Genomic DNA, 23735 nt, shown 5'->3' with positions numbered 1-23735 from the left:
TCGAGGAAAAGACTGTATTGGGTTCGACAGACTAAAGACTCGTAAATGGAAATTCTAAAGCTAAAGCCAAAGCGAACCCAAAAGCTACCCTTTTGGTGATACTCGTCTTGACAGTGCTATCACCTCTTCTCTATCACTTCTGTAGAACACGGGGCTGGCAACATCCAGAACCAACGTCTTCTTCTCCCACAGCTTGGCCTGGCTTAAGCTGTTATGCTCGAACGCAGTGGCGTGGAGTTCTGAAAAAGTCAGCAACACATTCTTCCACATCGCACCGAAAGCACTCACCTGTGGTCTGTGCCCGTGATTCTTGTTCGCGGTGGCGGCCTGCTTGGCTAGTACCTTCTTCGCGAAGGACGGTTTGGGGTCTGCTCCTTTGGGAACTGCTGGAGCAGTAGCAGTTGCAGCCGCCTCTGGCTGCTCGGCGGAAGCTCCGCCACTCATCTCGGCCATGGTAGTTCGTGAGGCCTCGCCCGCTGCGAGGTCTTCAATGGGTCAATCATCGTAGAACTCGTCTTCATCCTCATCGGCATTGAGTTGCTCAAAGTTGAGCGCATATCGCAAGATGGCTCCAATTCCACCAAATCCACGGACGAACTGGTTACCTTCCGAAGAGCGATCAGACACAAACTCGAGCTGAGCACCAAAGTCACGGTACTTTTCGGCAAGCCACTCCAGGAATGGCATCTGATCAACGACTTCCATTTCTTGGCCAGTGTCCTTGTCCATGAAGTTGCTTCGGTCCTTTTCTTGTTCCTTGGTAGTGTGCAGGATGACCTCGGCGCCTTCGCTGCTCTTGAGAGTCCAGCGTGTCATCTCCAGATTCTCAAAGACAATCAGGGTCTCAGCTGCACCTGCTTCCAAAGCCTTGAGAGTGTCGCCAATACCGTAGCAGACTTTGCCAGTATCTTGACTGATTTGGTCAAAGTATGCGTTAATGAGCTTCTTTTCCTGGATGAATTTGACGTTGGAAAGAGTGTCTGCAGCGAGCTCGATGGCTTGGTTGAAACCGTTCTCACCACCATAGGAAACATCGACCACCTTGATGACCTTGGTTTGGAGACGTCCGTCGAAAAGATCGGACTGGTTCAAGTCATTCTTGAAGTCAGCAGAACCAGCAAGAACGATACCAGCAACGTTGACCTTGTCGTTGGTGATGAAGTTCTGCACTGCCAATTCGGCGACCTTACGGACATAGTTGTGACGCTTCTCCTCACGCAGACGGGCGAAACGCAGGGCAGACTGTCCTCCACGACCGTGCTTCTTGGGTAGATCGACCGAGAACTTGTGCACGATATCCCTCGTGTTGCCAGCAAGCGTGCCAAAGAGAGCTCCGTTTCCGTCCATGATGATGAAGCCGAACTTCTGATCGGATTCGAGCAACTCGCTAAGAGCTTCCGTGTGGAATTTGTTGTCACACAGATACAAGGACGTATTGATGGGCTTGAACGGCTCAAAGTCGATATTGATCTTTCGCTCTTTTCCCTCGCTCGTGATGATTTCACCGCAGTAGACCACCAGGCCATTCGGTGGCACCTTCGAGTATAGCTTCAGGCGCTGCTGGGTCGATGTGATGGCGGAAAGAACGGACAGTCGGTTGACGCGAGACTTGATGTTGCTGGCGGTACCAAACTCTTCGGCCAACATCTTTGCAGCTCGCGAGACCTGATCTTTGGGCGGGATGATCAAGCTGATCATGCTTGTGCCGTTGCCGCGTGCTTGTTCCAGGCGTTTGATCAGCTTCTTGACCTTCCACATCTCGATGTTCTTCTCGGCCTCGCCGGCCTTGGGTTCGGACGACATGGCGGTGGGTGGTGAGCGCAAAGAGTCGCTCGTGTGGTGGTGGGTGTCAGTAGTGGTGGAGGGTGGTGGGGTGGAGAAGGACAGCTTAGAGAGAGACGAGGGAAAATTGAAAGGCGTGCGGAGAGTGCCGGCGTAGAACTAAGGCGGGCACACAGGCAGGCAGGCAGGCAGGCAGGAGCTCCTCTCCTCTTCTCTCTCTCTGCAGCTTTCTTCTCTGCTTTCTGCTTCTTGTCCCTCTGCTTCCACGAGATTAACCTGAACCTGACGTGACGGGAAATATGATTCACGTCACGCTTCGAATATGCCGGGCAGGCCAATAACGCGGTCGGGGGGTTGGAGACAAACAATACCTAATAATAATAATACGTGGTATGGACTGCTAGATGCGGTCGGTCGGGCACACACACCCTTTGCGTCATTGAACGGGTTTCGAAATTCTTTGGTGGGTGACGAACCGTGGCCTAGCCGGGACTGGGACGGGGACTGGGACGGGGGACTGGGGCCATAGCCTCATACGCCGCCACACGTGCCCAGTGCCCAGTGCCCAGTGCCCAGTTGCACAATGCACACCACACCACAGTGACCATCTCACCTCACTACGCTCACGGCTCACCCACCCCAGCCAGTGCGGCACAAAAGGGCCCAAGACTGCTCTGCCAGAGTTGGCGAGGCTATGGGCAGCCCTAGGATTCGTCTAAACGCAGCCCTAGACGTAACACACCTCGACATCTCGTTATCGACGTAATATACTCCGCCGCCCAAAGCCCGCCTGAGGCCTTTGTCGCGAGTCTCGCAACTCTCCTTTACGAATCTGCCTTTACCCCTTCAAAATACGATTGTTAATCGCGAGTGTACCTTACTACTGTATACTAAGACCGGAAAGTGAGTGGCCGCAGGCGAGTGGTACGCAAATGGTGTACCATACAGATGATGGAACGTGGAAATGGCATGCATTTAATGGTGCATTGTAAGGAGGAACCTTGGTGAATTTCAAAACTCATTGCAGCGATCGATGAATGCACCTTGCTTCATGTCTCCTCGATACGATCATCAGTACTCGCGCTGAGCGCTGCTTCTGTCTCCACAATCTGTAGGTACCTATATCGAAAAAAGGTTACCCGCGTTGGCGATTATGTTTCGATTTGAGAATGGCTCATCGGTAGGCACGAAGTAGGGGCCAGCATCGTAAAGACACAGCTCGTAAGACAGCCTAGGTACTTTGCAAGTCCAGAACGGAGCCCTCTCTCCCGGGGTACTTCTGATCTGGTCGGATTTCGCCACTATGCTTTCTCGGCCACGTCGCAATCCCAGGGCAAGTCTGGCATTGAACGCGGTAACCAAACTTTCGACCAGGCTTGCCAAAATAGCGTATCTTTCGACGTTAGTCTCTCGAGGGTCCGGTATTGCTGCTAAGGTCCACTGAGGTTCCTCATGATGCCAAAAGTATTGCATCTCTAGCATCAGTTGATTGGGAAAGTCCGCCGACAAGAATTCGCACATGCGATAGATAGATCTCGATGGGCTGTCATTGCGCTGGAATAGCGAGACTTGTCGAAGCACAGTAATGCTGTCGTAGCGCTGCCAAATCAGTTCCCGATTGTGAAGGAAGTGTTGGGGATCAGGAAGCGGGGTAGGCAATGTAAGCTGTTCAATAGGTCCCGAAGCCAGTCTTTGCAGAAGATCTAGAGGTCTCGTGGCGCCCGCAATAACTGTACGGATGTCGTCGTTAGTGAGTAGTGCCATAAGGGCTGAGGCTGTGTACTATCGCGGGAGGAAGGCTTTATAGCAACCGGCGACGACGAAACGCCAAGATGGAAGTAGCCGAGCCGCCCGCCTCTACTCCACAGCTTGTGCGCCGAAGTGCTATCGACTCCTACGTGGTATGGACTGCTAGATGCGGTCGGTCGAGCATACACAGCCTTTGCGTCATTGAACGGGTTTCGAAATTCTTTGGTGGGTGATGAACCGTGGGCTAGCCGGGACTGGGACGTGGGTAGACTGGGACGGGGGACGGGGGCCACAGCCTCACACGCCGCTATACGTGCCCAGTGCCCAGTGCCCAGTTGTACAATGCACAATGCACAGTTGCACACCACACCAAAGTGACCATCTCACCTCACCACCCTCACCCACCCCAGCCAGTGCGGCACAAAAGGGCCCAAGACTGCTCTGTCAGAGCGTCCCAAGTAGGGTTATTAGGTTCCGCTTCCTCTTTCAGCTGCCGCCGCCGAACCCGAAGTTTTTACGCGTGCATATTGATCACGATTACCCAGTCGGCACAGCACCGCGCGATGCCCCCTTGCAGATGACCACATCTACCTGGGCCCAGCTGACCTTCGCTCTACGCAAAATCATTCATCTACATTGTACATACATGTACCTCCTACATGTATACTGTCAGACACTGTCCGTACACTCTACTACATACTCTCTAGTGCTACACCTGTCCAGATAGAGTTTCAATACGACATGCACCGCCCTGACTCTCTCTCCCCCTCGTCGCTGCAAGCCGGTCGGCGGTGAGGGTAGGAGGTAGGAGGTAGCAGGTATGTCCTGTCGGTGACCCAGGTATCGCCTACTATCTTCCGATAAGAGCTGTCGACTGCTACGACTAATATAATCTACACCCAACTCCACTATTGCTTGATCGATGGCACGATGATGTCTATACGACACATATTCCTTCCCACACCACTGTTCCCAGAAGAAAAATTCACTTTCCCCTTTCCCTGGCGCTACGCTGCCTCGTGAAGCTTTCCCGTTGAAATCACCCCGAGAGCTTCAACAGTCTCTCCCACCACCGCACGCACCCACACCGTGCGACCATCGTCGATCGCATTCGCGACTTTCAAAACATCTCTCCACTTAGCACCGCTTCCCGTCTGAAGACGCACAGCACAACTGCAGGCAGTGTGCAGATAGTGCCAGACACGGCGAGCCCACCTCATTGATCGATCATGCCTGCGCAGAGAGGGCAATTGCCTGCTTCCTGGAGCGCATATGAGCGAGGACGCGCCGGCTCCGACTCCAGCAGAGTGCAATTCGATGAGGCATCAGAGCAACACCACCACCATGCCATCTCGAATGGCAGTCACACGCATGCTCCCTCCGCATACGACAGTGATGGACAGCATGTGCGCCGACGGAGATCTTCCATGGGTCTGGCCATCGACTCCATCACCCACGCTGGCGGTGTCAACAGTCTGCACAAGTAAGTGACGTCGCCGTCATTCATGTGAGCGTGGAGGGAATGTACATCTGATACACTATACTAGCTTCACTCGATCCTTTCAACGTGCAGTGGGCTTTCACGAAGTCACACCGGTGCGACAGAGCTTCGTATATGCCGCCGATGATGACGACGACTACGACGATGAAGAAGAAGGAGAAGAATCGGACACGATGCCAACAGCGAAGCAGCACCGCTCCCTGCTCAGACAACAGCTGGAGGCGCAGAACAGAGGAGCAGTGGACGATGCTATTGAGGAGGAGGAGGAGGAGCGCATGGACGGCAAGACGCCCACGACAGAGTTGAATCGAGGTTTTCCGAGAAACGCCCGGGGTTCGACTATCACGGCCGCAGAGGACCAGCCCTTGCTGCAAAAGATCACGTCGCGAACGCCTGCAGATGATAGCATCTTCATGATTGAGCCCCAACTGGCTTCGCCATTCGGAGGCAGCTACGGCAGTACCTGGGGATCTCTCTCCTCGCGCGTCAATGAATCGTCTATGCAACATGCAGGTCGGCTCTTTCGCCAGCAACAGCTGCGAGGTACCATGAGGATGCCAGATAGCGAACGGGAGCCATTGATGGTGAAGAAAGTGCAAGAGGATGACGGCAAAGTCATACAGGTCATTGTGGGCCAATCGACGCTCCCTCAGACCATCTTCAACAGTGTGAATGTGCTGATTGGCGTTGGATTGCTTGCTCTGCCGCTAGCAATGAGGTATGCCGGATGGGTGCCAGGACTCATCTTCTTCGCCTTTGCAGGAGCCTCGACCTGCTACACTGCCAAACTTCTTGCCAAATGTGCCGACGTGGACAACAGCCTCATCACCTTCGCGGACCTCGCCTTTGTTTCCTTCGGACCATGGGCACGGATTGGAACATCGATTCTTTTCTCCTTGGAATTAGTTGCCGCATGCGTGGCGCTCGTTGTTCTCTTCGCAGACTCTTTGGATGCCTTGATACCGGGCTGGGGACTGCTCGAGTGGAAAGTTGTCTGCGGCGTGATCCTCATTCCACTGTCCTTCATGCCTCTCCGGCTTCTGTCCTTTACCAGCATCCTGGGCATCCTTTCATGCTTCGGCATCGTTCTCGCGGTCATCATCGACGGGCTGATCAAACCGACGACTCCGGGCTCTCTTCGTGAACCAGCCCAGACCCATCTCTTCCCAGAGAATTGGGGTAGCTTCCCCATCGCCACGGGAATCCTCATGTCTCCTTGGGGTGGGCATAGCGTGTTCCCCAATATCTATCGAGACATGCGACATCCATACAAGTACCGCAGAGGAGTGAACATCACATACGTCGCTGTCTTCAACCTGGATCTCCTAATGGCAGTTGTCGGGCTCCTCATGTTCGGAGACGGAGTCAAAGACGAAGTCACGCGCAACATCCTACAACTCAAAGGCTACCCAGCCTTCCTGTCGGTCTTCATCGTCATCTGCGTGGCCATTATTCCTCTGACAAAAGTGCCGCTGAATGCCCGACCTATCGTTAGCACTCTGGAAATGTTCCTGGGATTAGATGCTCGCAGTATGGGAGACGGACAAGCCACGCACGGCTGTTCTGGCCTCACTCGAGGAATCCTCAAGATTGTGGTTCGAGTTGCGTGTATTATCGCCTTTGTGGTCATGGCGATCCTGGTTCCGGAGTTCGATACGATTATGAGCTTGTTGGGCGCAGTGGCTTGCTTCACGATCTGTTTGATCTTGCCTTGCGCGTTTCACTTGAAGCTTTTCGGGAAGGAACTGAGCAGGAGACAGAAAACATTGGACTGGACAATTATCATTGTCAGTACTGTCCTTGCTATTGTGAGTACTGCTTTTAATTTCGTGCCCAAGGAGAAACTTGGGATATGAGAGGTTTGTTTGTGCGTTGCTTTGATCGGAAGAGGGTGGTTGTTTGCTTGTAAATGAGAGGGCTGCTACTGTCCGTAATACGTCTGTCGAGCGTTCTGAGCATTGCATAGTAGAGGAGAGGTTGAGCAATCATGGAGGGACATCTGATATAGCATACAGCAAAGATTTTGATGACGAAGTAGCGCTCCTTGCTACTCTTTTACACATGACTGACAGTTCTGTTTCTCCTCGGTTCTGTTTTGTTCGCTTCACTGTTGCACACTATACACATCCTCGTTCCTCATCAACCACTCCAACGCCATCAAGTCCTCCTGCTCCTCCTCCTCCTCATCCTCCTCCTGATACACCCGCCTTCACCTCGCCTCCGTAACCACCTTTCCCCTTACCGCAAGACCTCCCTCCGGCGTCTCCGCCCAAACCTCCCACTTTCTCTCTCCAGTCTTCGTCCCCGCAAACTTGACCTTTTCCCCACAATACAACGGCGCCATATTCCTATACTCGACACTCTTAATCACCTCCTTCTTCCCTCCTCCTCCCTGCGCCGCCGCCGCCGCCAACTTTTGCTGCAACAACGTCATCATAAACATAAAACTCATCGGTCCATGAAATAACAAATTCCTATGTCCTTCGATTTCTCGACTATACTGCGGATCCAAATGAATCGCATGCGCATTGAATGTCAATGCCGAGAATCGGAATAAGAGTTTTGGGTCCGGGAGAATGGTATGTTCGTAATCGGGAGTGAGTTCTGGTTTTAACATTTTTCCCCCAGCAGCGGGAGGTTTCCCAGCAGAAGCAGAAGCAGAAGCAGAAGCAGAATCGTTTTTGGCTTGCGCAGCAGCAGGAGGAGGAGGATTTTTCCCCTTCAAAAACACAATATTCCTCGTCTCCAAAATCGACGCCTCGCCAAAATCTTCTTCGGAATCTCTCCATAACCGCTGTCGGACACGATGATACAGATCCTCTTTCTCTTGTGCCAGATCCTTCTCCGCACCCCCCGCGCCCCCCGCTGCAGCAGCCACTCGAGCCAAACGCGCACACTCATCCGCCGAAGCTTTCGCCAAACGGCGTTCAATCGCGACAAAGACTTTCTCTTCCCCCGTTTTACCTTTAATATCCACTCGACGAATAAATTCCTGACACACGCCACGACGACCATCGAGATGGAGCGGGTTGTCATGATTATACAGCACGCGACCTCCCGCCCACATTCTCCGTTCGAAAGGTGGACCGGGGGATTGGTCTGGATTGGTGCCGTCGGGGAGCATATCGCTTTGGCGCTTGCTGGGTTCGAAGTAGAGCAGGTGGTGAGGGATGGGGAGTTCTTTGGCGGGGGTTGTGGGAGGGAGGACGGGAGGCGGGTTTGGTTGGGGGAGGAAGTCTGAGAGAGTCATGTCGAGGCGGTAGCTGGATTGGGGTGAGAGGTCTTCGAATGTGGGTTGGATGGCTCGCTGGGGGAGTTCTTGTTGGAGGTGGGCGAAAGAGGAATTGTGACGGGTTTGCATTCGTGCATGGAGGGTCATGGGGCGAAGCCATTGGGCTCGCAATGACTTCGTGGCAGCAGTCATGGTATGGAGAGTTGTTGGATCAGTGAAGAAGGTAAAAGGAAATGCAAGCTGCGAGGGCAAAGGTCGCCTTATACAGTAGGTAGTTCTAGGCACCTGTGGTTCACCCCAGAGCTTGCCCCAGATTGACGAGAAAGCTTCTCTTTATTCCCGGACTACAGCCGCTCCTACACATAACCGATGTCGGCATCATCGGGGAGGGGTGTCGGGACATGCACAAGTACGAACGGTACAAAGATTGAGCGCATCGAATGTATATTTGACTGATCGTATCTGTGTATCAAAGACTGTCCTCTATTTACCGTCGACAACTTCTCGACTGATGCCAAAACATATTCGTAACCAGCACAGGCCATGTAACCACACACACATTACTCAGCATATCCCGCCAACAAAACACCACTCATATGTACTTGAATCTCTTTGCAAGAACCAGACAAGTAATGGCCAGTCCAAACACAACACCAACAATGCCGAACCACCATCCGAGCCCAGGGTGAGAATCCGCACTACCAGGCACAGTTACGTTCATACCAAAGAGACCGGCAACCAAATTCATCGGCACTAAAATGGAAGCCAACACTGTAATCTTGCCGAGAAGTTCGTTGGCGCGGGAGCCTTGCTCGGTATGCTGCAGGGTGATTTGCGTCAAATGGTTGGTGTGACTTCTGCTGAGCATCTTTTCGAAATGCCCCAGGTTGGACATCATGGTGACAATATGGTCTTGGACGTCAGACAAGTACAGTCCAACGTCTCCGCGTGGAGCGACGGCGTAAGATTCGTTGCACTTCTTTGCAAAGGACTTGATGACGTCTGCCTTGCCACCGAGAAGACGAGCCAGAGCCATGATGCGCTTACGACACTCGCCAATGCCTTGAAGCATGGCACGGGAATCTTCAAAACGTGCAGTAAAGACGGAGTCTTCGATCGTGTCGGTTTCTTGCTCGAGCTCACGAAGCACAGGTGCAAAGGAGTCGACAATCTCATCAATCAGGGCGTAACAGATCCAGTCCGCAGACAAATTGACGTAATCACGAAGACGTCCGATACGCTTCCGCACAGTAGCAGCATGGTTATTCGGGCAGAAGGAGAATGTCAGCAGGCCTTCGCGGAACACCACAGCATAGATATTGATCGGCTCCAGATAGTCTTCGTGCTTCGGGTCGACCATGTAGCATGACCGGAAGCATAAGAAGTAATACGTCTTGAAGAGCTCCACTTTCTCGCGTGTCTCTTGAGTGGTGATGTCCTCACGGGTCAAAGGATGCACACGAAAGGCACTGCAGATCGCGAATATCTCTTCTTCGGATGGGTTGAGCATGTCGAGCCACCAGACACCGCCTTCTGGACCAAGCTCGAAGATATCGCGGAACGTCTCGCCAGGCATGAGGAGACCGCCCAGCTCTGGTGCATGGATCGTCTCATCAATCTCGGATGAGAAGAATGTCCAGCGGTTGAGAGGAAGATCGATAGTGCTTGCAGTCCTATGAAGACCACCATCACCAGTCTCTTCCTCACTAGACGTACCCCTTTCTTCCTCTGTCTTTTCGTTGTCATCAGCGGCGCCATTACCAAGGCCGAAGAAATGGGTTGGCTGGGAGCCGCTGCGTTGATCACCGAACACTCGCTTCGACGATGCTGTCTTGGCAAATTGTGGCAAGAATGGATGCGCCACAGGAGTCTTGGTGTGAGTTTCCGCAACGAACTCTTCAAGATCCTCAAAGTCAATCGTGTATGTGTTTGGTGGATCCTCGGGTGGAAAGCATACATCTTCAATCGCAGAGCTGCGATGAGAAGCAACATCGGACTTCAGGCGTCCTGGCGCATCCTCTTCGCCAAAAGTCGGCCGTCTTCTTGGATGAGTGGCATTTGAGACGGTCCGGTGCAGGGACGCTGCTGTAGAGGGTGCTCGACTATTCATGGTGCCAGCCCGACCGCGCCTCAATGGCGGCGCAAATGCGTCCACGGAATTTGGTGGCGACGTGGAGCCATCCGAGGCATGCGAGCGAATAGAATTGGCGTCGCCTTCGTTGTTGGGCCGTCTGAACATAGCCCGCCTTGCTGGAACAGGACTTGCAGTACCTCGTCTCTCATGGTGCATGCGTCGCTCGCGGTGCCAGTCTTCGTCTGGAGAGCGGCCATTGGCCGACTTCTTGGTGACGTTGCTTTTGGTACTTTTGTCGTCGTCCACAATGGCGTTTTCGAAGTCCCGTGCAATCGATCCATGCGCCTCAATTGGCACAACCACCCTAGGAATCGGTGGGCGCTCGTTGTCGACGATGCTTGCCAAGGTACCGCGTCGTGCTTGAAAATAGCTCTCCGTAGCAGGCGCAGGCGGAAGGCTCTCTGGCTGGTTCCGGTGGTCGTCCAAGTCCGGCTCGGGCGTGCTGTATCGCGTCTGAGATCTTTCAGACCGTGGGTAGTTCATTTTGCTGGTCTGTAGTGGTATTGTAACACAGTGATTCGATGTATGACTACTGCTCCTGTTCCTCCTGGTGGGTAGTGCTCCCTGTCCTTTCGACGGACGATTCTCAATTCCCAGTTGTGAGCCAGGTCGTCCCTGGACCCGCACTCGCCTTCCCTCAGGCTTTCAATTATCCCATCGGTTCTAATGTATGCTTGCGTGGTGATCGCGCTGTGTCGCAATCTATAGTGAACTCCGTCCGGTCAGGTTATGGAGGTTGCTTAATGTCGCCCCCAACGAACCAGACTGGTCCGAGGAGAGGTCGAATCTGGAAGAACTGGGCTCCTGGATTCCCCGCCAATTTGAAGGTGTTTGGTGTGTATTCGCTGTCGCGCCCTGACGTGTGGTAATCCAGAGCAGCAAAAATTGCCTCACGTAAAGCCAGAATTAGCGAGAGAGGGGAGGCGTGGGGTGTGTGTTCCAAGTCGGTCAGTCAAAAATGGCGCATGTGTGCGACCTCTCGAAAGCCGATCGCGTACGTGTTTCCAGATGGTGGTAGAATTGGGTGGTGTAGAGTGTGGTAAAACGAGCTGGTGTCGTTGGGAAAGAGGAGTAGGAGAAGAGGAGAAGAAGAGGCAGGCGACGGGACGGTTGATCAGAACAAAGCCTTTCAAGCGCTAGTTTTAGCTTGCACGTGCAGCGATGAGAGAGCGTCGAATGGATTGTTGGTTCCTGGCCCAGTCGGGTACGACTTTTGGTTGTCATGCTTTCCGAGTCTCCGATCATACATGGTTTTGTGGTTCCAACCCAGCAATGACAATATCTGCCTCAGTCGTGCAGCCTTGAAACGCTTCCGGAGACCGCGATCCAGCCGTCACTTTCTCGCATCGACGCAACCGAACTGTAGTAGTCGAGACGCCGTGACACAAACAAGCTTATCCTCCTGCCGTAGTAGCCCAGCGCTACCGTACCTAGGTACCCAGTTTCTACGTATACAAGGTTCCGGTGTCTAGCTTCCGATCCCAGAAAGGCTCGTGCCAGATATCCATTCCATACACCGATCCAATCTCCACCATAAGCACACTTGTTCCAAGAGGAGCAAAACACCCCAACCACCAAAGTCATGGACGCACTACTGGACCAAGCACGCACAATCTACGAAGGCGAAATCGTGCGTCATGAGAACCTCTCGACAATCCATTCGTAGTCCACGCTAATGCCCTCTTTCCGCAGGACTTCGAAGGCCAACGTCTAGCAGAATATATCACATATGGCTTTCTATCCCTTGTGGGCGCCATTGCCTTCCTAGTCGGCTTCTTCACACAAAACATCTACGCGACCCTCTATGTCGGCCTTGGGGGCACCGCTCTCGCCTTCCTCGTGGTCGTGCCACCGTACCCTTTCTTCAACAAACACCCGCAGAATTGGCTGCCACCTAGGACAACACAAGGCGCGATGCAAGGGCTGGATTTGACAGGAATTGAAGTTGATGGGAAGAAGATCAGCTAGCTGGGTCAGCCAAGTCGGGGCGAATGCTGCAGGTTACAAGGCAATGGGCAACATGGAGAGACATAAACTGGTCTGCGGAGACATCAAGGACGCGTTCGAACAAGTGTTCGTATGAAAATGTGTCGTATCAGCTGGCTTTTAGCTAGCTACGACGTATGATACTCAGAGCATAGTGATTCGTCATGCCTACCTGACTGGGCAGAAAATCGCATCGTCTCTCATGCCAATATCTCAGTATTCCCCATATTCCGCGAGATGCCATGTCCCAAGTGTCTGCCTGCGCTCCGTTTTCATGCCATCGTGACGCCCATAGCGCTTCTTTTCGGTCCCCGCCCAATTGAGCATTCTCTGGTGAAACTGGATCTCTCGCGATATCTTCCCCTCCAGCTGCTCAACGACCATATTTCTGAAACTCCCAGTCTCTGTTATCCAACGGACACACCTGACGCGTCTTGAGCCATCTCGAAATGCAATGAAAGTGAAAGGCGTGCTACAATTCAACAACCACCACCACCTTATTAGCTTTACAACTCCAACTTTGCGACCCCCTTTCCGCAAACGTGAACTTACATTGCAAATCCCCCAAGCGACCGTACACTCCTCGCTGGTGGCACTTGCTTGATTGGCCTGGCAGTCGATACACAAGTCCATAATGTGATTGCGGCAAATGGCGCAGTTGTCGACTACAATGTCCCAAGCCCACAGCGCGACTGCATTCCACTATATCACACCCACACACAAGACTCGTCAGAGAACATGTTCTCTATGTGTATGTGTGCATCTCTCTGCTTGTTTTGCACAAAACTCACCTTCTTGACCTCAAACTTCTTCTTTCCGTCTGCTGTGTCGCCGCCGCTGGGACCGGCTTTAGCCTTCTTGGGGGCTGCGTCGGTCATTTCTACGTCGGCCATGGTTCGTGGTGGTTTCGTGGTGTGCGTGAAGGGACTCGTGTGTCGGTACTGATGCGCGTTGAATGTATAAGTGTTTTTCGGTGGTGGATGGGAAGTGTTGCAGGTATGGAAGGCAACTATGTAGCTACTACCTGCTAGTCACTATTCGCTATCGATATGGATTGCAAAATACGCGCTAATATGAGGACCCTGGTTCCCGTTCACGAACATTCACTTCCAGTCCTTACATGTACTGATGCTTTGCCATTATGACCTATCCTTAATGATACACTTACACTACAGGAAGCGAGTATACTTGCGCCTGAGCTGCAATTCAGGTTACTATTGCAGAAGTTTCACTGGCTCGTTCCTTCAGTAAACCTGGAGTGTGTAAGACCTGGCGGGGCAAACATCATAGAGGGGTAGCCACAGACGACAGTCACTTGAGAATAATACATGTAAGGTATTCAAGGTAATGCTCCGGACGGAACGCCATGTTCGCATGCAATGGTGCTGTTCTATTCTATTCTACAGCCATAAAGCCACTTCTGATACCAAAATCATAGACTTTTATCACTAGCTATCGCCTTTCTGAGCGCCTCGCTGTATCTAATCATGACCCAACACAAAAGTCCCTTTCGTGTGTGGTTCGTCATTCGTGTCTGCAACCTCAATCCTCGATCCAAGCAACCAGAGTGGGGGCAGAACCGAGTGCGCTCGTACTCTAGTAAAGCACTCTCGTCCTGATTCTGCTTCCAAGATCCTCCAGACTTTGATATAGGTTCTGGATCTCGCTGACGTTGACATTGGAAATGTCCGCCATCAAGTATGCTACGTCTCCGCGAGAATCCGTCATCTGCTTGTCGACGTTATGGTCTCCAAGAATTTCGTTCACTTTGCGCAGCACGCCGGGAACGTTCTTGTGAATGTAAATGACACGCAGGTGGTTGGGTTCCTCGATTGTGAGAGAGCGAAGGGTGACCTCAGGGAAGTTGACAGCGCCTTGCGTAGTTCCGAAATTGACGTAGTTCACTAAGGCATCCGCGACCTCGGCTCCGATAGCCGATTGCGCTTCTTCTGTCGATCCACCGATATGTGGTGTGAGGATAATGTTCTTAAGCTTGCGAATATCGTCGCCCCATGCGTTGAGCTGGGAGTTGAAGGTATCTCCATTCTTGCCTGGCTCGTCTGGAAAGACATCGAGTGCTGCACCTCCAAGCTTTCCAGCTTGCATTGCCTTGATGAGAGCCGGAATATCCACCACACTGCCACGCGAGGCATTGAGTAGGTATGCACCTTGGCGCATCTGTGAAAATTGCTTCTCACCGATCATGTTCCTGGTCTCCTCGATCTCAGGGACGTGAAGAGTGACAAAGTCAGAGCCTTGTAGCAGCTCATCTAATGAAGCCACTTGATGCGCAGTGCCCAAGCCCATGAGGTTGATGACATCGTAGTAAATGACTTTCATGCCTAACGATTCTGCGAGGACAGAAAGTTGTGCTCCCACATGTCCATATCCAACAATCCCCAGCGTCTTTCCTCTTACTTCCCAGCAGCCTGCCGAGACCTTGTTCCATGTTCCAGCGTGCATCTCCATGTTGCGATCGCCAATCTGCCTCGCCAGTGCAATGATGGTTCCGATCATCTGCTCTGCGACTGAGCGCGAATTCGAGAAGGGAGAGTTGAAGACGGCAATTCCCATTTCGGCGGCATACTGGAGATCGACCTGATTGGTGCCAATGCAGAAGCAGCCGATGACAATCAGGTTCTTCGCGTGCTTGAGGACATTTGCCGTGAGCTGTGTCTTGGAGCGAATACCAATGACGTGAACGTCCTGAATCTTCTCGATGAGCTGCTCCTCGGGCAGCGAGGACTTCAAAGCCTCGACTTGGTAGCCCTGGTTCTTAAGGATCTCCTGCCCGGACAAGTTGACATTTTCGAGGAGGAGGACTTTGATGTCGGTGGTCTGAAAGGGCTTGAGCTGTTTCGTCGACGCCTTTGGTGGGCCGTGGAACGAGTTGTGCGGGCTGTGGAAGTTGAAGGTGGGGCTGGTCGCGAAGGTGTCTCGGTCCTTGTACGAGCTCGAGACGGTAGAGCTGGAAGAGCGCGAAGGACGCTGAGGGATGTCAATGCCGTTGGAAGGCATTGTGATGATGTGGTAGGAAACGCGAATGTGTAAGTGAGGTAAGTGGGAGCGTGCAAGAGAGGAGGGAAGAGTGAAGAAGGGTGTGAGCGGAGGGTGTGATGGTGAGGGATGTGAGAGGTGTGAGGTGTGAGAGAGAGGGAAAGGTCAGCGAAAGAGTCACCTACATAAGGTAGAGGTAAGTTTTGGCTGCAAAATGTTTGCATGTCGCGCTCGTCATGTACTAGCATTCATTGCGCCTTATAGTTCTTTGTAAAAAAAATGCGCCAATCGAGCAATCCTTGCCGAGAAACATGCCCCTCCCTTGTTACAGAGTGCCTTTCACGATTCATCCTACGACAACTGTCAATACCTGTATTGTATGCCCGCACAGTCACTGAGTCACCACATTGTCATGGAGGATAAGTTAATGTACATGCCATGCACATGCATCGATCATTTCTCATACAGTCTGCCGTCGAACCCCTACCGGAGAATGCTAGCATCTTTTTCGTATTCAATACAGTCTTCAATCCCCGCTTGCAGAATGCTGGCATCATATTGTGTACTCTGAGCTGTATACCTTGCATAGGTACCAGGTAACCTTACATATACAGTGCAATGCATACATATTACATACCTCAGGAATAATCACATTGCCTTCTGCGCGAGAGCCACATGAGCTTGTAAAGTCCATTGGAAAAAGCACACGCAAAAGTAGCAAAACGTCAATACGGGTGCAAGATGAATGCATCACCTCAGATTCAGTCTATCAGTGCCCTTGGCTAAGTACCGGCGCTGTTCCTGAGTGGATGCAAATGTGCTCCCCTCCCTCTACTATCGGCAGCAGCAGCAGCAGCCGGACTCGGCTGTCTACTCACTCTTCCTTTCATCGGACTTCCCATCCTGGGACTCCGTGGGACAGAGCTTCCTCTAGTTCCAATCCTCCCTCTTCCCTCCTTCAACGAAGCAATCTGCTCGTCTTTATTCTTCAAGGCAAGTCTACAGTTTTCGAGTTGTGCGGTCAGCTTCTGGCACTCCTGCTCGAGTGCCTTGTTGTGACCCTGGATTGATATCTCCCGAGCTCGGGCTTGTTCTCCTTGTGCCGTATGTGATGCGAGAGCGAGGCGCGTCTCGAGCTCGGCGTTGTTCTGCGCAAGCTCGCGAGCTCTGTTGGAGGAATCCTGATACATAGACCGCGTCCATTCGAGCTCCTTTTCTGCTGCTGCGCTCTTCTTCCTCGCCTTCTCTTCCTCGAGCTTTGCTGCCTCGGCAGACATTCGCACCGCTTCGAGTTCGCGCATTTCAGGAACGGCATGGCTGAGCAGTCCACTCTTTGCTTCTGCGAGCGCCTCCTTCAGTTGCGTTCGTTCAATGCGCAGGGTCGCATTGTTCGCTTCCGCACCTGCCATTCGAGCATGCGCCGCTTCTGCCGCTAACCTAGCAGCATCACGCTCTTTTTTGACCTCAACGAGATGTTTTCGCTGATCTTCATGTCTGTACTGCAAATCTTCCAGCGCTTTGACATGCTCATCAAGACGATCCTGTACGCCTTGTAGAATTTCTCGGAGCCGCTGCTCTGTGCTTGGTGAGGCTCCGGGTGCGTCTACCATATCCATGTTTGACTCTGTGCCCTTGTCAAGTGAGTCGCTAACATGGGTTATGTCCAATTCGAGGGGGTTGATAGTAGTGGGGAGCTGCGTCCCAGACACTGAGTTCAGTCGTGCACGTTTGGTCTCGGCAGTAATGTTTGTTCCCGTGTCATCCACAGATCGCTTTACGCCGTGAGAGTCTGCCTGTAAATCACTCTCTGTCTGACTGTCCATTTCGTCAAGCTGGCTCAGTGCTGCAATTGGCCAGTCTGCGGAAGTGTCGTCCAGAAACTCGGCGATGGCGGAGGCCGCGTGCTTCAAAGGTGATTGTGTGCTTTCTAGCCGTCCTGCTTCCCAACGAAATTCGTTCGTAGCCTTGGCAAGGATTTTGGTCCGAATCGAAGGCGGTAGGTCTGCTTGCAAGGACCGCTCGATATGCTCAAGCGTATGCGGAAGCACAAGCGGTAACAGTAAAGACCACTTGTCCTGGTCGCCCGTCTGATTTCGTGCCGCACGTACCAACGGATGCCTATAGTCCACGAGAGGATCCATTGCAATAACCACATCTGCACGCTCCACATTTTGTAGTCCACCATCCAGATCGATAATAGAAACCTTGACGCCGAGATTTACTGGGCTCAAGTCGGGGTCGGTACTGGAAGGATGCAACCACCTCTTGCACGGCACCTTGATACCTTGAAAGAAGTTATGGAGCATAGTCGGAATTCTCTCCCCATGCGCCACGACGGCAACATGTATGTTGTGGTCAGAAACGTGCCTGATGAATTCGTTCAAGAACTCAAACTTGGCACTAGTCTTGATGTCCCACTTTGCTTGAATCTCGTTTTCGGTGGTCTGCGACAAGGTTTCTGGGTTTATAAGGTCAGGGTGCAGAGCGATCTTACGCAACGTCTCCAGAAACTTATTGGTGCGGACAAGGGTCTCGTGATTCAAAGCTCCTCCGGTATTCATGACTTGTTCGATGAGTTTCTTCTCAAAGTAGATATTGTTTTGGTACTGGTCACGCTGGAAAGCCGACGGAGCAATCGGGACGACATGAATGCTGGCCACTTCTGGATCCCCAAGCGCATCTTGGAGATTATTTGCAGCGCTCGTCAATGTCGAATTCTGATCGGCTTCGATTTTGGAGCTGTTCTGGGCTTGTGCTTGTGCTTGTACTTGTGCTTGTGCTTGCGGCAAGAGCGTTTCGTATCTTTCGGACGTCGTCATCTCTTCCCGTGTGATAGGAGCAATCTCCTCCACCGCCGGGATTGCGGATGGAGATCTGTCGTGTAAGGACGCGAAAGGAGAGCCCAGTCGCGCAGCTTGCGCGACCGCGACCTCTGCAATCAGATTCGGAGGAAGCGCGGAGGCTGGCTGAGCATGTTCAATGCTCCCGTCGACGAGGCTGCTGGTAACGCTCGGCACTGGTGTTGCCGATGCTCGAGCTGCAATTCGGGCCTCTCGTGATCGCTTAATCTTTTCCGCCAAGGTCTCTCGCTTTGGCGTCGGTGTAGACTCCATCGTCGGTCCTTCTCGAGAAGACAGAGAGAGTCGAGCTGGTGCGCTCTCACCAAGAGCGCCAAGAGGGTCGCGTGGTAAGGAAGGAAATGGAGTAGACTCTAGCGATCTCGAGAAGTGAGCAACAGACGACCGACGTTCCGGGTCGGCTGTGGGCATAAACAATGCTTTACTTCCAGGAGTATGTGTGGAATTGATTGGAGACCCGAGTTTCCGCGGCGTCGTCTGTGAGTGTATCTGCGTTTGAAAGGGAAAAGATTGAGACGACCCGTAATAGTGAATCCTCCTCGTCTCCTGTTGGTGGCTTTGAGAAAGCCCGACAGGCGTCTCAACCTGGGACACGTCTTGCTGTTGTGTTAACGGCTCGACAGTGTTTATCTGAGATGGTCCAGGACACTTCACTTGAGAAGTCTTATTGAGTAGAGACGATGGTAGAGGTCGCTGAGCAGCAGGAGGAGGTTCGAAGTCTGTATCGCGGTTTGACGAATCGAAATCGAGTACAGCAGATTGATCACTTTGGTCTTCTGTGCTTGAGATCACGATCACCTGTCTAAGTCCAACTGCTTGGTCTTGTGAGCGGGAAGACTCCGTGGGAGGAAATAGGTCCGGGGCTTCCTGAGCCGTAGAGGCCGAATCCGACCCAGAAGGCGACTTCTTGGGCTGCTTCGCAATAGCAGGTTCTGTCGCAGTAAGACCTCCGCTTCGCCTCTCCAGACTGTTCGATACTGCTCTACTTTGAGCAAGAGCAAGGCCTGCTTCTTCTGCGATAACAAGCTCGGGATTTTCGGCAGTGACGTTGGTCGCAGCCGCCGCTCTGGAGCTGGACACAGAATGGGGTACCTCAGCAGTAGCCGAGCCTAGCGACGGGCGATCTGAGCCTTGCGTTATGGCGGAGGGGACTAACAATTGCGCCGCTTCAACAGCAGCTATACTTGACTGCGGACTTGACTGGGGTGGCTCCTCGGTAAGTGGTTCGTGGGGATATTCTTGATATAATTGCGATTTCGGAGAGCGCTGCGTAGGAGAGAACTCTTTGAAAGTTGACTCCTCAAGGATAGCGCCTTGACTTTGCGAATCTGGAATGACCAAACTCGTGCTATTCGTGCTTTTTTGTGTGGAGTCTTCTGGTGGCACAGTCGAAGCCTGATGAAAACTCGAAATACCAAGTGCTGGTGATGGTGAGGATTGTGATGGTCTTGGATCCTCGTCTCTGCTTGCAGGCCGGGAGACAATCCGCTGGTATTCTCCAGCAAGATAGCTGGACGGGGGACTTGATCGCGCAACAAATCCTTCTTTGATTAGTGCTTTCAGAGAAGGAGTGTCACGGTTTTCGGCTTCAGTCTGTTGACTCTCTTCAATCTCAGGCACAGGCTCAGTCGCACCGGCAACAGCCTCGAGATCCTGATGGAGTTGCTCGTCTGCAGAAGCGGCAGCGGCAGTAGTGGTACCTGATTCCTGAGGGTTTTCAGATGGAGGTGGAGGTGAGCTTTCGATTATCTTCCTTGTCCGTCTTGGGGGTGCAGCAGTGTCACTTCCAGCAGCTGACAGCAACGCATTAGCATATTCTTTTTATGGAAGACGATATTGCACGTGATAATACATACCTGCTTGCTCCGCGCTCTGATTAGCAGCAGCTGCAGCTTTGATAGCCTCCCACTCGTCGATCGCAAGCTGATTCGCGTTCTCCTTAGGCTCCCAGGTCGGCTCGTAGACTTCACCAGACTCCTCGTCCGGCTCCCAGTCAATATGATACTGTGTTGCGTTCTCGCCGACAATAGACCGAACTTTGTATTCCTTATCGTAGTCTACGTTTCTACCGCGAGGATGGGTGCCAGTAGCGCGCTTCTTGGACGGGCCTCCAGGTGGTCGACGTCCAGTATATTCGGTTAATTTGCGCTTCTTACCTCGCACACCAGCCATTGTGGCCTTGCGAAGTGACAGGAGTGGTTGAGATGAGAACTGCCATGGCTTGTATTAGTTATCGAACGGTGGTGACGCGGTCCTGCTGGAGGACATGGCGTCGCGAGTCGCGAGCACAGATGGACGAGGTTGAACTCACAGCAGGTCGGTGCTTGGCGTTCCTGCCGCCGTGGGCAACCAATATCGCTGCGCACGAAACCTTTCAAGCGTTAAGGTACACGTAGCTTAGGCAGCTACCTGTAGTTGTGAGTTGAGCTGTAACGCGATTGTACAAGGTAGCAACACACCAGTAGGTATCTCATGTAGCGGATGTTGCGGAGTGAATGGGGTACTCAAAGCAGTGGAAGGAACTCCAACTCAGGCAGCAAGCGAACCGAACTGAGAGAGAGAGAGATGTGGTCCAACAGAAAGGCAGCCTCCGCCCCGTGTTGAATTCAATGAGGACATTTTATTGTGTGGCTACCTGAATGCTTCTCTGCGAATGGCACATGACATGTCGAGGTAGACGGCTGCAGCGCGCTTGGTCACGTTGGAACTGACGATCTATCTCGCTTGTCCGATCGCTTCCTGCAAAAAATGCTCAATTTACCGTCGCCATCTTTTCACTTCTCGCGAGACCTGCGTCAGCTTACGCTTTCACTTCTTCTTCTCATCCTTCTTGGCACCACCATTCGCACGCTCCTCCTGCTGCTGCTGTGCCCGCTCCCGCTCCAGCTCCTGAATTGCCTCCGGAGGACTATCCTCTACGAGGTCTGAAGTCTTGTTGAGCCCACTCCACTTGGGCAGACCATCGGGAATGTCCATGACGCGCTGCGTGTAGAACTACGACATCATCAGCATTTACCAAACCTAGTTGGAAACTCGAGCCATAAGTACCATATGCATGCTCGGTCTGAACTTCTGCTTCTCCTTCTCGGACTTGAACTTAATCAAGCTTGGAAACAATAAGATCATGTTTCTTCCTTCGTCCATAATCGGGCTGTAACAATGCTTGCATCTCACCTTGCAAGGCAATTGGTGTTCCTTCGACTTGGTGGTGGGATCATACCACTCCAGATCATGGTGTCCATGCTTGAAATTGATGTCCTCCTTGTGAAAGATTGCAGCCCATTGAAAGGGTGCTGCGTGTTGAGTTTGACAGGTTGTGCAATGGCAGAGCTTGGAATCCAAAGGCACTTCTCTGTTCAGCTCATACTTGACAGCCCCGCAGTGACAGCTTGCTTCGTAGATGTGTTCGAAATTGTCATTGTCGTCGTGAACTCTGTACGGTGCACGCTTCTTCCACTCTTCCATGCCATGCTCGTCCTTATTAGGCTGTTGTCCCTCGTGCTGTTGCTTTACTGGGTTGGACATCTTGGATGTACCCGAGGCGGATCTTTTCATGGATGTTGCCAAGATGTACGGTGCTTTGATAAAAGCAGCACGCCGGGCAGTAGTAGCAGGTGCACAGACTCGGTGCAAAGGATGGGTCAGCGCTTTAATCATGTAGCGGGAAGGTCTTTGAGGAAGACAGCAAAAGAAAAAAAGTTCAACGAGAACACCATGTTTCCAGTGCAAAGATGTACTTGTACCTCCTTGCCTTACCTTAGGTACTACCTCAGGCTCATGTTACGTTCGTACTTGTCAATCGTGATGCTGAGAACCGTTCACACGTTCACTCTGACGTATAGACTCTTCGAAAATAGTCAATGCTTCCATAATCTCCTGCAGGGTCCCGCACGCGAAGTCTGGGGCCGAGCATATTGAGTTCCGGTATGTGGATGCAACGATGCACACCAAGTTTGATGCAGTCGCCGACGCGTGAACATCACATCCTCGCCGTATCCTAACCTCAGACTGTCGATAGTGACAGGTCACTGTCACACGAGGCAACCTACAGGCACTACGTTCAGCCTACCTCCTAAGTTGACCAACAATTTGACCTGGGGTTCTCGCATGAAGATCGTTGACGTAAGATCGGATGCTAATCGTTTGGCAGTGATGGTGTATACATGTCATGTGGAAGAATCGGTGTTGGGAACCTCCCCAGACTGCTTGCCACTCAGGCTGGTGTTCCAGAGGAAGTCCAAGGAGAGTCCAAAAAAAGCCCATTCCCATGGAATTGTACTCAAAGGCAGCTCTTCTTCAGCTACGTAAGTCCTGGGTATCTTGATTTATAATAAGTCGTTCTATTCTTTCCGAAGCGATGGTGGGCTTGTGCAGAGGTTGTGCTCTCCTCACCCTCTCTTCGCATTTTTGAAGAGATCAAGTAGTGTATTTTGCTGCGTCTGCTCGGCCGGTTGTGCAGGCGATGCTGTTCCTCTGAAAAAATTTGTGTCTGCGGTCTGTGGGAATTGGGGTGCATTAGCAGCCGCTGGCCTCTCTTCAGCGAAAGGCGCACTTGTAAAAACCGTCCCACCAACGTTGATCTGTGTTGCCGGAGGCTGGGGCGGATGTGCTTGCGGCGCGCTCGCCTTGCCAAAGAGCGTTGCCAGATCGATAGGCTGCCCCTGCGCCTGCTGTGGTAGCCGCGCCTCATACGTCTGTCTCGGAGTCTCTTGCCTAGGCCAGACTTCCTGGCCCGCATCCCGTTCATTCATCTCTGCTCGCTGCTGGCTCTCATATTCTTCCGCATATGTCCTATCGTAGCCTTCCACAATCTCCTCTTCGCCCTCGTTTCCGATGTCATCCCCACGAGCAAAGGACTCATCGTTCAACGCCTCGACCTCCCTCGCACATCCTAAGATCGCAGTCCCAATGACCTCTCTCGTGTTCCCACCCTTTTCCTCAAAGATCCAAATCCCATAGATCTGCACTTCTCCGTCCTGGTCCTCTTTCTGCACAATGACATACTCCTCAGTGACTTGGATGGCCTCTTCAGATCTGAGCTCAAATTCCCAGTTCTCCAGGCCTTTCCTGTTCAAAATCACAAGCTTGTACCCGCCATTCCTCAATACACATACGAACAGCGAGCCTTGCACTTCGCACTTCTCCCAGCCTTGTGACTCGGCGCTGAAGAGGTAAAGTACTGCAAAGGGCGCGATTGTGAGGATCGAAGTGACGTGGGGTTGCCAGCGGCGGAGGACCAGCAGATTGAGCTCCTCGTTGCTCCTGACCGGAGGAGGCGGGAGAATGGGTGCGGTGTCGGTGAAGTTGGCAGCAGTGTCAGACTCGTAATCGCTAGTTGGCTGAGCAGACGGCTGACGCGACTTTTTGCGACCGACAGGCATCGTCGTCGTAGGAGCAGATGGTGATGCGGTGTACCTAACCTACCTTGTTATTGATGTTGGTGTTTTGGCACGTTAGAAGCTTATGGTACCTGGTAGTTTTACCTTTACCTCCTAG

General features: G+C 52.5%; 14 protein-coding genes across 14 annotated transcripts; 2 read left to right on the top strand and 12 right to left on the bottom strand.

Annotated features, from left to right (window-relative positions):
- Window position 1: 1 nt before the first annotated feature.
- SEPMUDRAFT_156844 (peptide chain release factor eRF/aRF subunit 1) lies at window positions 2-2188 on the bottom strand. The gene is made up of 2 exons (XM_016907699.1): window positions 289-2188; window positions 2-239 (listed from the first exon to the last, which is right to left on the bottom strand). The coding sequence occupies exon 1, from the start codon at window positions 1801-1803 to the stop codon at window positions 496-498; it is 1308 nt and encodes a 435-aa protein (XP_016760068.1). The 5' UTR covers window positions 1804-2188; the 3' UTR covers window positions 2-239; window positions 289-495.
- SEPMUDRAFT_117901 (uncharacterized protein) lies at window positions 85-453 on the bottom strand (the record flags this gene model as incomplete). The annotated part of the gene is made up of 1 exon (XM_016901380.1): window positions 85-453. The coding sequence occupies one exon, from the start codon at window positions 451-453 to the stop codon at window positions 85-87; it is 369 nt and encodes a 122-aa protein (XP_016760069.1).
- Window positions 2189-2227: 39 nt separating the features above from the next.
- SEPMUDRAFT_156843 (uncharacterized protein) lies at window positions 2228-3546 on the bottom strand (the record flags this gene model as incomplete). The annotated part of the gene is made up of 1 exon (XM_016907698.1): window positions 2228-3546. One exon carries the CDS (start codon window positions 3544-3546, stop codon window positions 2902-2904), a length of 645 nt encoding a protein of 214 aa, XP_016760067.1. The 3' UTR covers window positions 2228-2901.
- Window positions 3547-4461: 915 nt separating this feature from the next.
- Window positions 4462-8398, top strand: SEPMUDRAFT_164287 (Aa_trans-domain-containing protein). Its single transcript, XM_016908105.1, has 2 exons — window positions 4462-5014; window positions 5079-8398. The coding sequence occupies exons 1-2, from the start codon at window positions 4761-4763 to the stop codon at window positions 6886-6888; spliced, it is 2064 nt and encodes a 687-aa protein (XP_016760065.1). The 5' UTR covers window positions 4462-4760; the 3' UTR covers window positions 6889-8398.
- Window positions 7242-8393, bottom strand: SEPMUDRAFT_46604 (uncharacterized protein; the record flags this gene model as incomplete). The annotated part of the gene is made up of 1 exon (XM_016909002.1): window positions 7242-8393. The coding sequence occupies one exon, from the start codon at window positions 8391-8393 to the stop codon at window positions 7242-7244; it is 1152 nt and encodes a 383-aa protein (XP_016760066.1).
- A 297-nt stretch (window positions 8399-8695) lies between the features above and the next one.
- SEPMUDRAFT_149772 (cora-domain-containing protein) lies at window positions 8696-11459 on the bottom strand. Its single transcript, XM_016905760.1, has one exon. It carries the CDS (start codon window positions 10879-10881, stop codon window positions 8857-8859), a length of 2025 nt encoding a protein of 674 aa, XP_016760064.1. The 5' UTR covers window positions 10882-11459; the 3' UTR covers window positions 8696-8856.
- Window positions 11460-11971: 512 nt separating this feature from the next.
- Window positions 11972-13369, bottom strand: SEPMUDRAFT_149771 (RING-box protein 1). Its single transcript, XM_016905759.1, has 4 exons — window positions 13176-13369; window positions 12937-13086; window positions 12091-12856; window positions 11972-12028 (listed from the first exon to the last, which is right to left on the bottom strand). The coding sequence occupies exons 1-3, from the start codon at window positions 13275-13277 to the stop codon at window positions 12758-12760; spliced, it is 351 nt and encodes a 116-aa protein (XP_016760062.1). The 5' UTR covers window positions 13278-13369; the 3' UTR covers window positions 11972-12028; window positions 12091-12757.
- SEPMUDRAFT_142148 (SPC12-domain-containing protein) lies at window positions 11981-12366 on the top strand (the record flags this gene model as incomplete). Its single annotated transcript, XM_016902989.1, has 2 exons — window positions 11981-12028; window positions 12091-12366. The coding sequence occupies 2 exons, from the start codon at window positions 11981-11983 to the stop codon at window positions 12364-12366; spliced, it is 324 nt and encodes a 107-aa protein (XP_016760063.1).
- A 362-nt stretch (window positions 13370-13731) lies between the features above and the next one.
- SEPMUDRAFT_149770 (2-Hacid_dh_C-domain-containing protein) lies at window positions 13732-15483 on the bottom strand. Its single transcript, XM_016905758.1, has one exon. It carries the CDS (start codon window positions 15400-15402, stop codon window positions 13981-13983), a length of 1422 nt encoding a protein of 473 aa, XP_016760061.1. The 5' UTR covers window positions 15403-15483; the 3' UTR covers window positions 13732-13980.
- A 680-nt stretch (window positions 15484-16163) lies between these two features.
- On the bottom strand, window positions 16164-18200 carry SEPMUDRAFT_142145 (uncharacterized protein; the record flags this gene model as incomplete). The annotated part of the gene is made up of 1 exon (XM_016902988.1): window positions 16164-18200. The coding sequence occupies one exon, from the start codon at window positions 18198-18200 to the stop codon at window positions 16164-16166; it is 2037 nt and encodes a 678-aa protein (XP_016760060.1).
- Window positions 18201-19470: 1270 nt separating this feature from the next.
- On the bottom strand, window positions 19471-20487 carry SEPMUDRAFT_67366 (uncharacterized protein; the record flags this gene model as incomplete). The annotated part of the gene is made up of 2 exons (XM_016909786.1): window positions 20096-20487; window positions 19471-20032 (listed from the first exon to the last, which is right to left on the bottom strand). Coding segments are annotated over exons 1-2 (876 nt in total), but the record flags the coding sequence as incomplete, so codon positions are not given.
- Window positions 20488-20923: 436 nt separating this feature from the next.
- SEPMUDRAFT_164281 (uncharacterized protein) lies at window positions 20924-21782 on the bottom strand. Its single transcript, XM_016908104.1, has 2 exons — window positions 21288-21782; window positions 20924-21233 (listed from the first exon to the last, which is right to left on the bottom strand). Exons 1-2 carry the CDS (start codon window positions 21762-21764, stop codon window positions 21048-21050), a joined length of 663 nt encoding a protein of 220 aa, XP_016760058.1. The 5' UTR covers window positions 21765-21782; the 3' UTR covers window positions 20924-21047.
- A 559-nt stretch (window positions 21783-22341) lies between these two features.
- SEPMUDRAFT_87306 (uncharacterized protein) lies at window positions 22342-23617 on the bottom strand. Its single transcript, XM_016910439.1, has one exon. The coding sequence runs from the start codon at window positions 22984-22986 to the stop codon at window positions 22540-22542; it is 447 nt and encodes a 148-aa protein (XP_016760057.1). The 5' UTR covers window positions 22987-23617; the 3' UTR covers window positions 22342-22539.
- On the bottom strand, window positions 23174-23620 carry SEPMUDRAFT_46894 (PH domain-like protein; the record flags this gene model as incomplete). The annotated part of the gene is made up of 1 exon (XM_016909017.1): window positions 23174-23620. A coding segment is annotated over one exon (447 nt), but the record flags the coding sequence as incomplete, so codon positions are not given.
- Window positions 23621-23735: the final 115 nt, after the last annotated feature.

Source organism: Sphaerulina musiva (assembly GCF_000320565.1).
Source record: "Sphaerulina musiva SO2202 unplaced genomic scaffold SEPMUscaffold_6, whole genome shotgun sequence".
Taxonomy (NCBI): Eukaryota; Fungi; Ascomycota; class Dothideomycetes; order Mycosphaerellales; family Mycosphaerellaceae; genus Sphaerulina; species Sphaerulina musiva.
The sequence above is the reverse complement of the archived record's forward strand: the minus strand, read 5'-3'. Positions and strand labels throughout refer to the sequence as shown.

Bases quoted from the DNA above. Each gene is read 5' to 3' on its own strand.
- SEPMUDRAFT_87306 (XM_016910439.1), bottom strand. From the start codon at position 22,986: ATGAACGGGATGCGGGCCAGGAAGTCTGGCCTAGGCAAGAGACTCCGA.
- SEPMUDRAFT_156844 (XM_016907699.1), bottom strand. From the start codon at position 1,803: ATGTCGTCCGAACCCAAGGCCGGCGAGGCCGAGAAGAACATCGAGATG.
- SEPMUDRAFT_149771 (XM_016905759.1), bottom strand. From the start codon at position 13,277: ATGGCCGACGTAGAAATGACCGACGCAGCCCCCAAGAAGGCTAAAGCC. The intron at 13,087-13,175 runs GTGAGTTTTGTG...GGTGTGATATAG, and splicing joins AGAAGTTTGAGGTCAAGAAG to TGGAATGCAGTCGCGCTGTG. The intron at 12,857-12,936 runs GTAAGTTCACGT...GTTGAATTGTAG, and splicing joins TCGCTTGGGGGATTTGCAAT to CACGCCTTTCACTTTCATTG.
- SEPMUDRAFT_164287 (XM_016908105.1), top strand. From the start codon at position 4,761: ATGCCTGCGCAGAGAGGGCAATTGCCTGCTTCCTGGAGCGCATATGAG. The intron at 5,015-5,078 runs GTAAGTGACGTC...ACACTATACTAG, and splicing joins GGTGTCAACAGTCTGCACAA to CTTCACTCGATCCTTTCAAC.
- SEPMUDRAFT_149770 (XM_016905758.1), bottom strand. From the start codon at position 15,402: ATGCCTTCCAACGGCATTGACATCCCTCAGCGTCCTTCGCGCTCTTCC.
- SEPMUDRAFT_149772 (XM_016905760.1), bottom strand. From the start codon at position 10,881: ATGAACTACCCACGGTCTGAAAGATCTCAGACGCGATACAGCACGCCC.
- SEPMUDRAFT_164281 (XM_016908104.1), bottom strand. From the start codon at position 21,764: ATGTCCAACCCAGTAAAGCAACAGCACGAGGGACAACAGCCTAATAAG. The intron at 21,234-21,287 runs GTACTTATGGCT...ATGATGTCGTAG, and splicing joins TCAGACCGAGCATGCATATG to TTCTACACGCAGCGCGTCAT.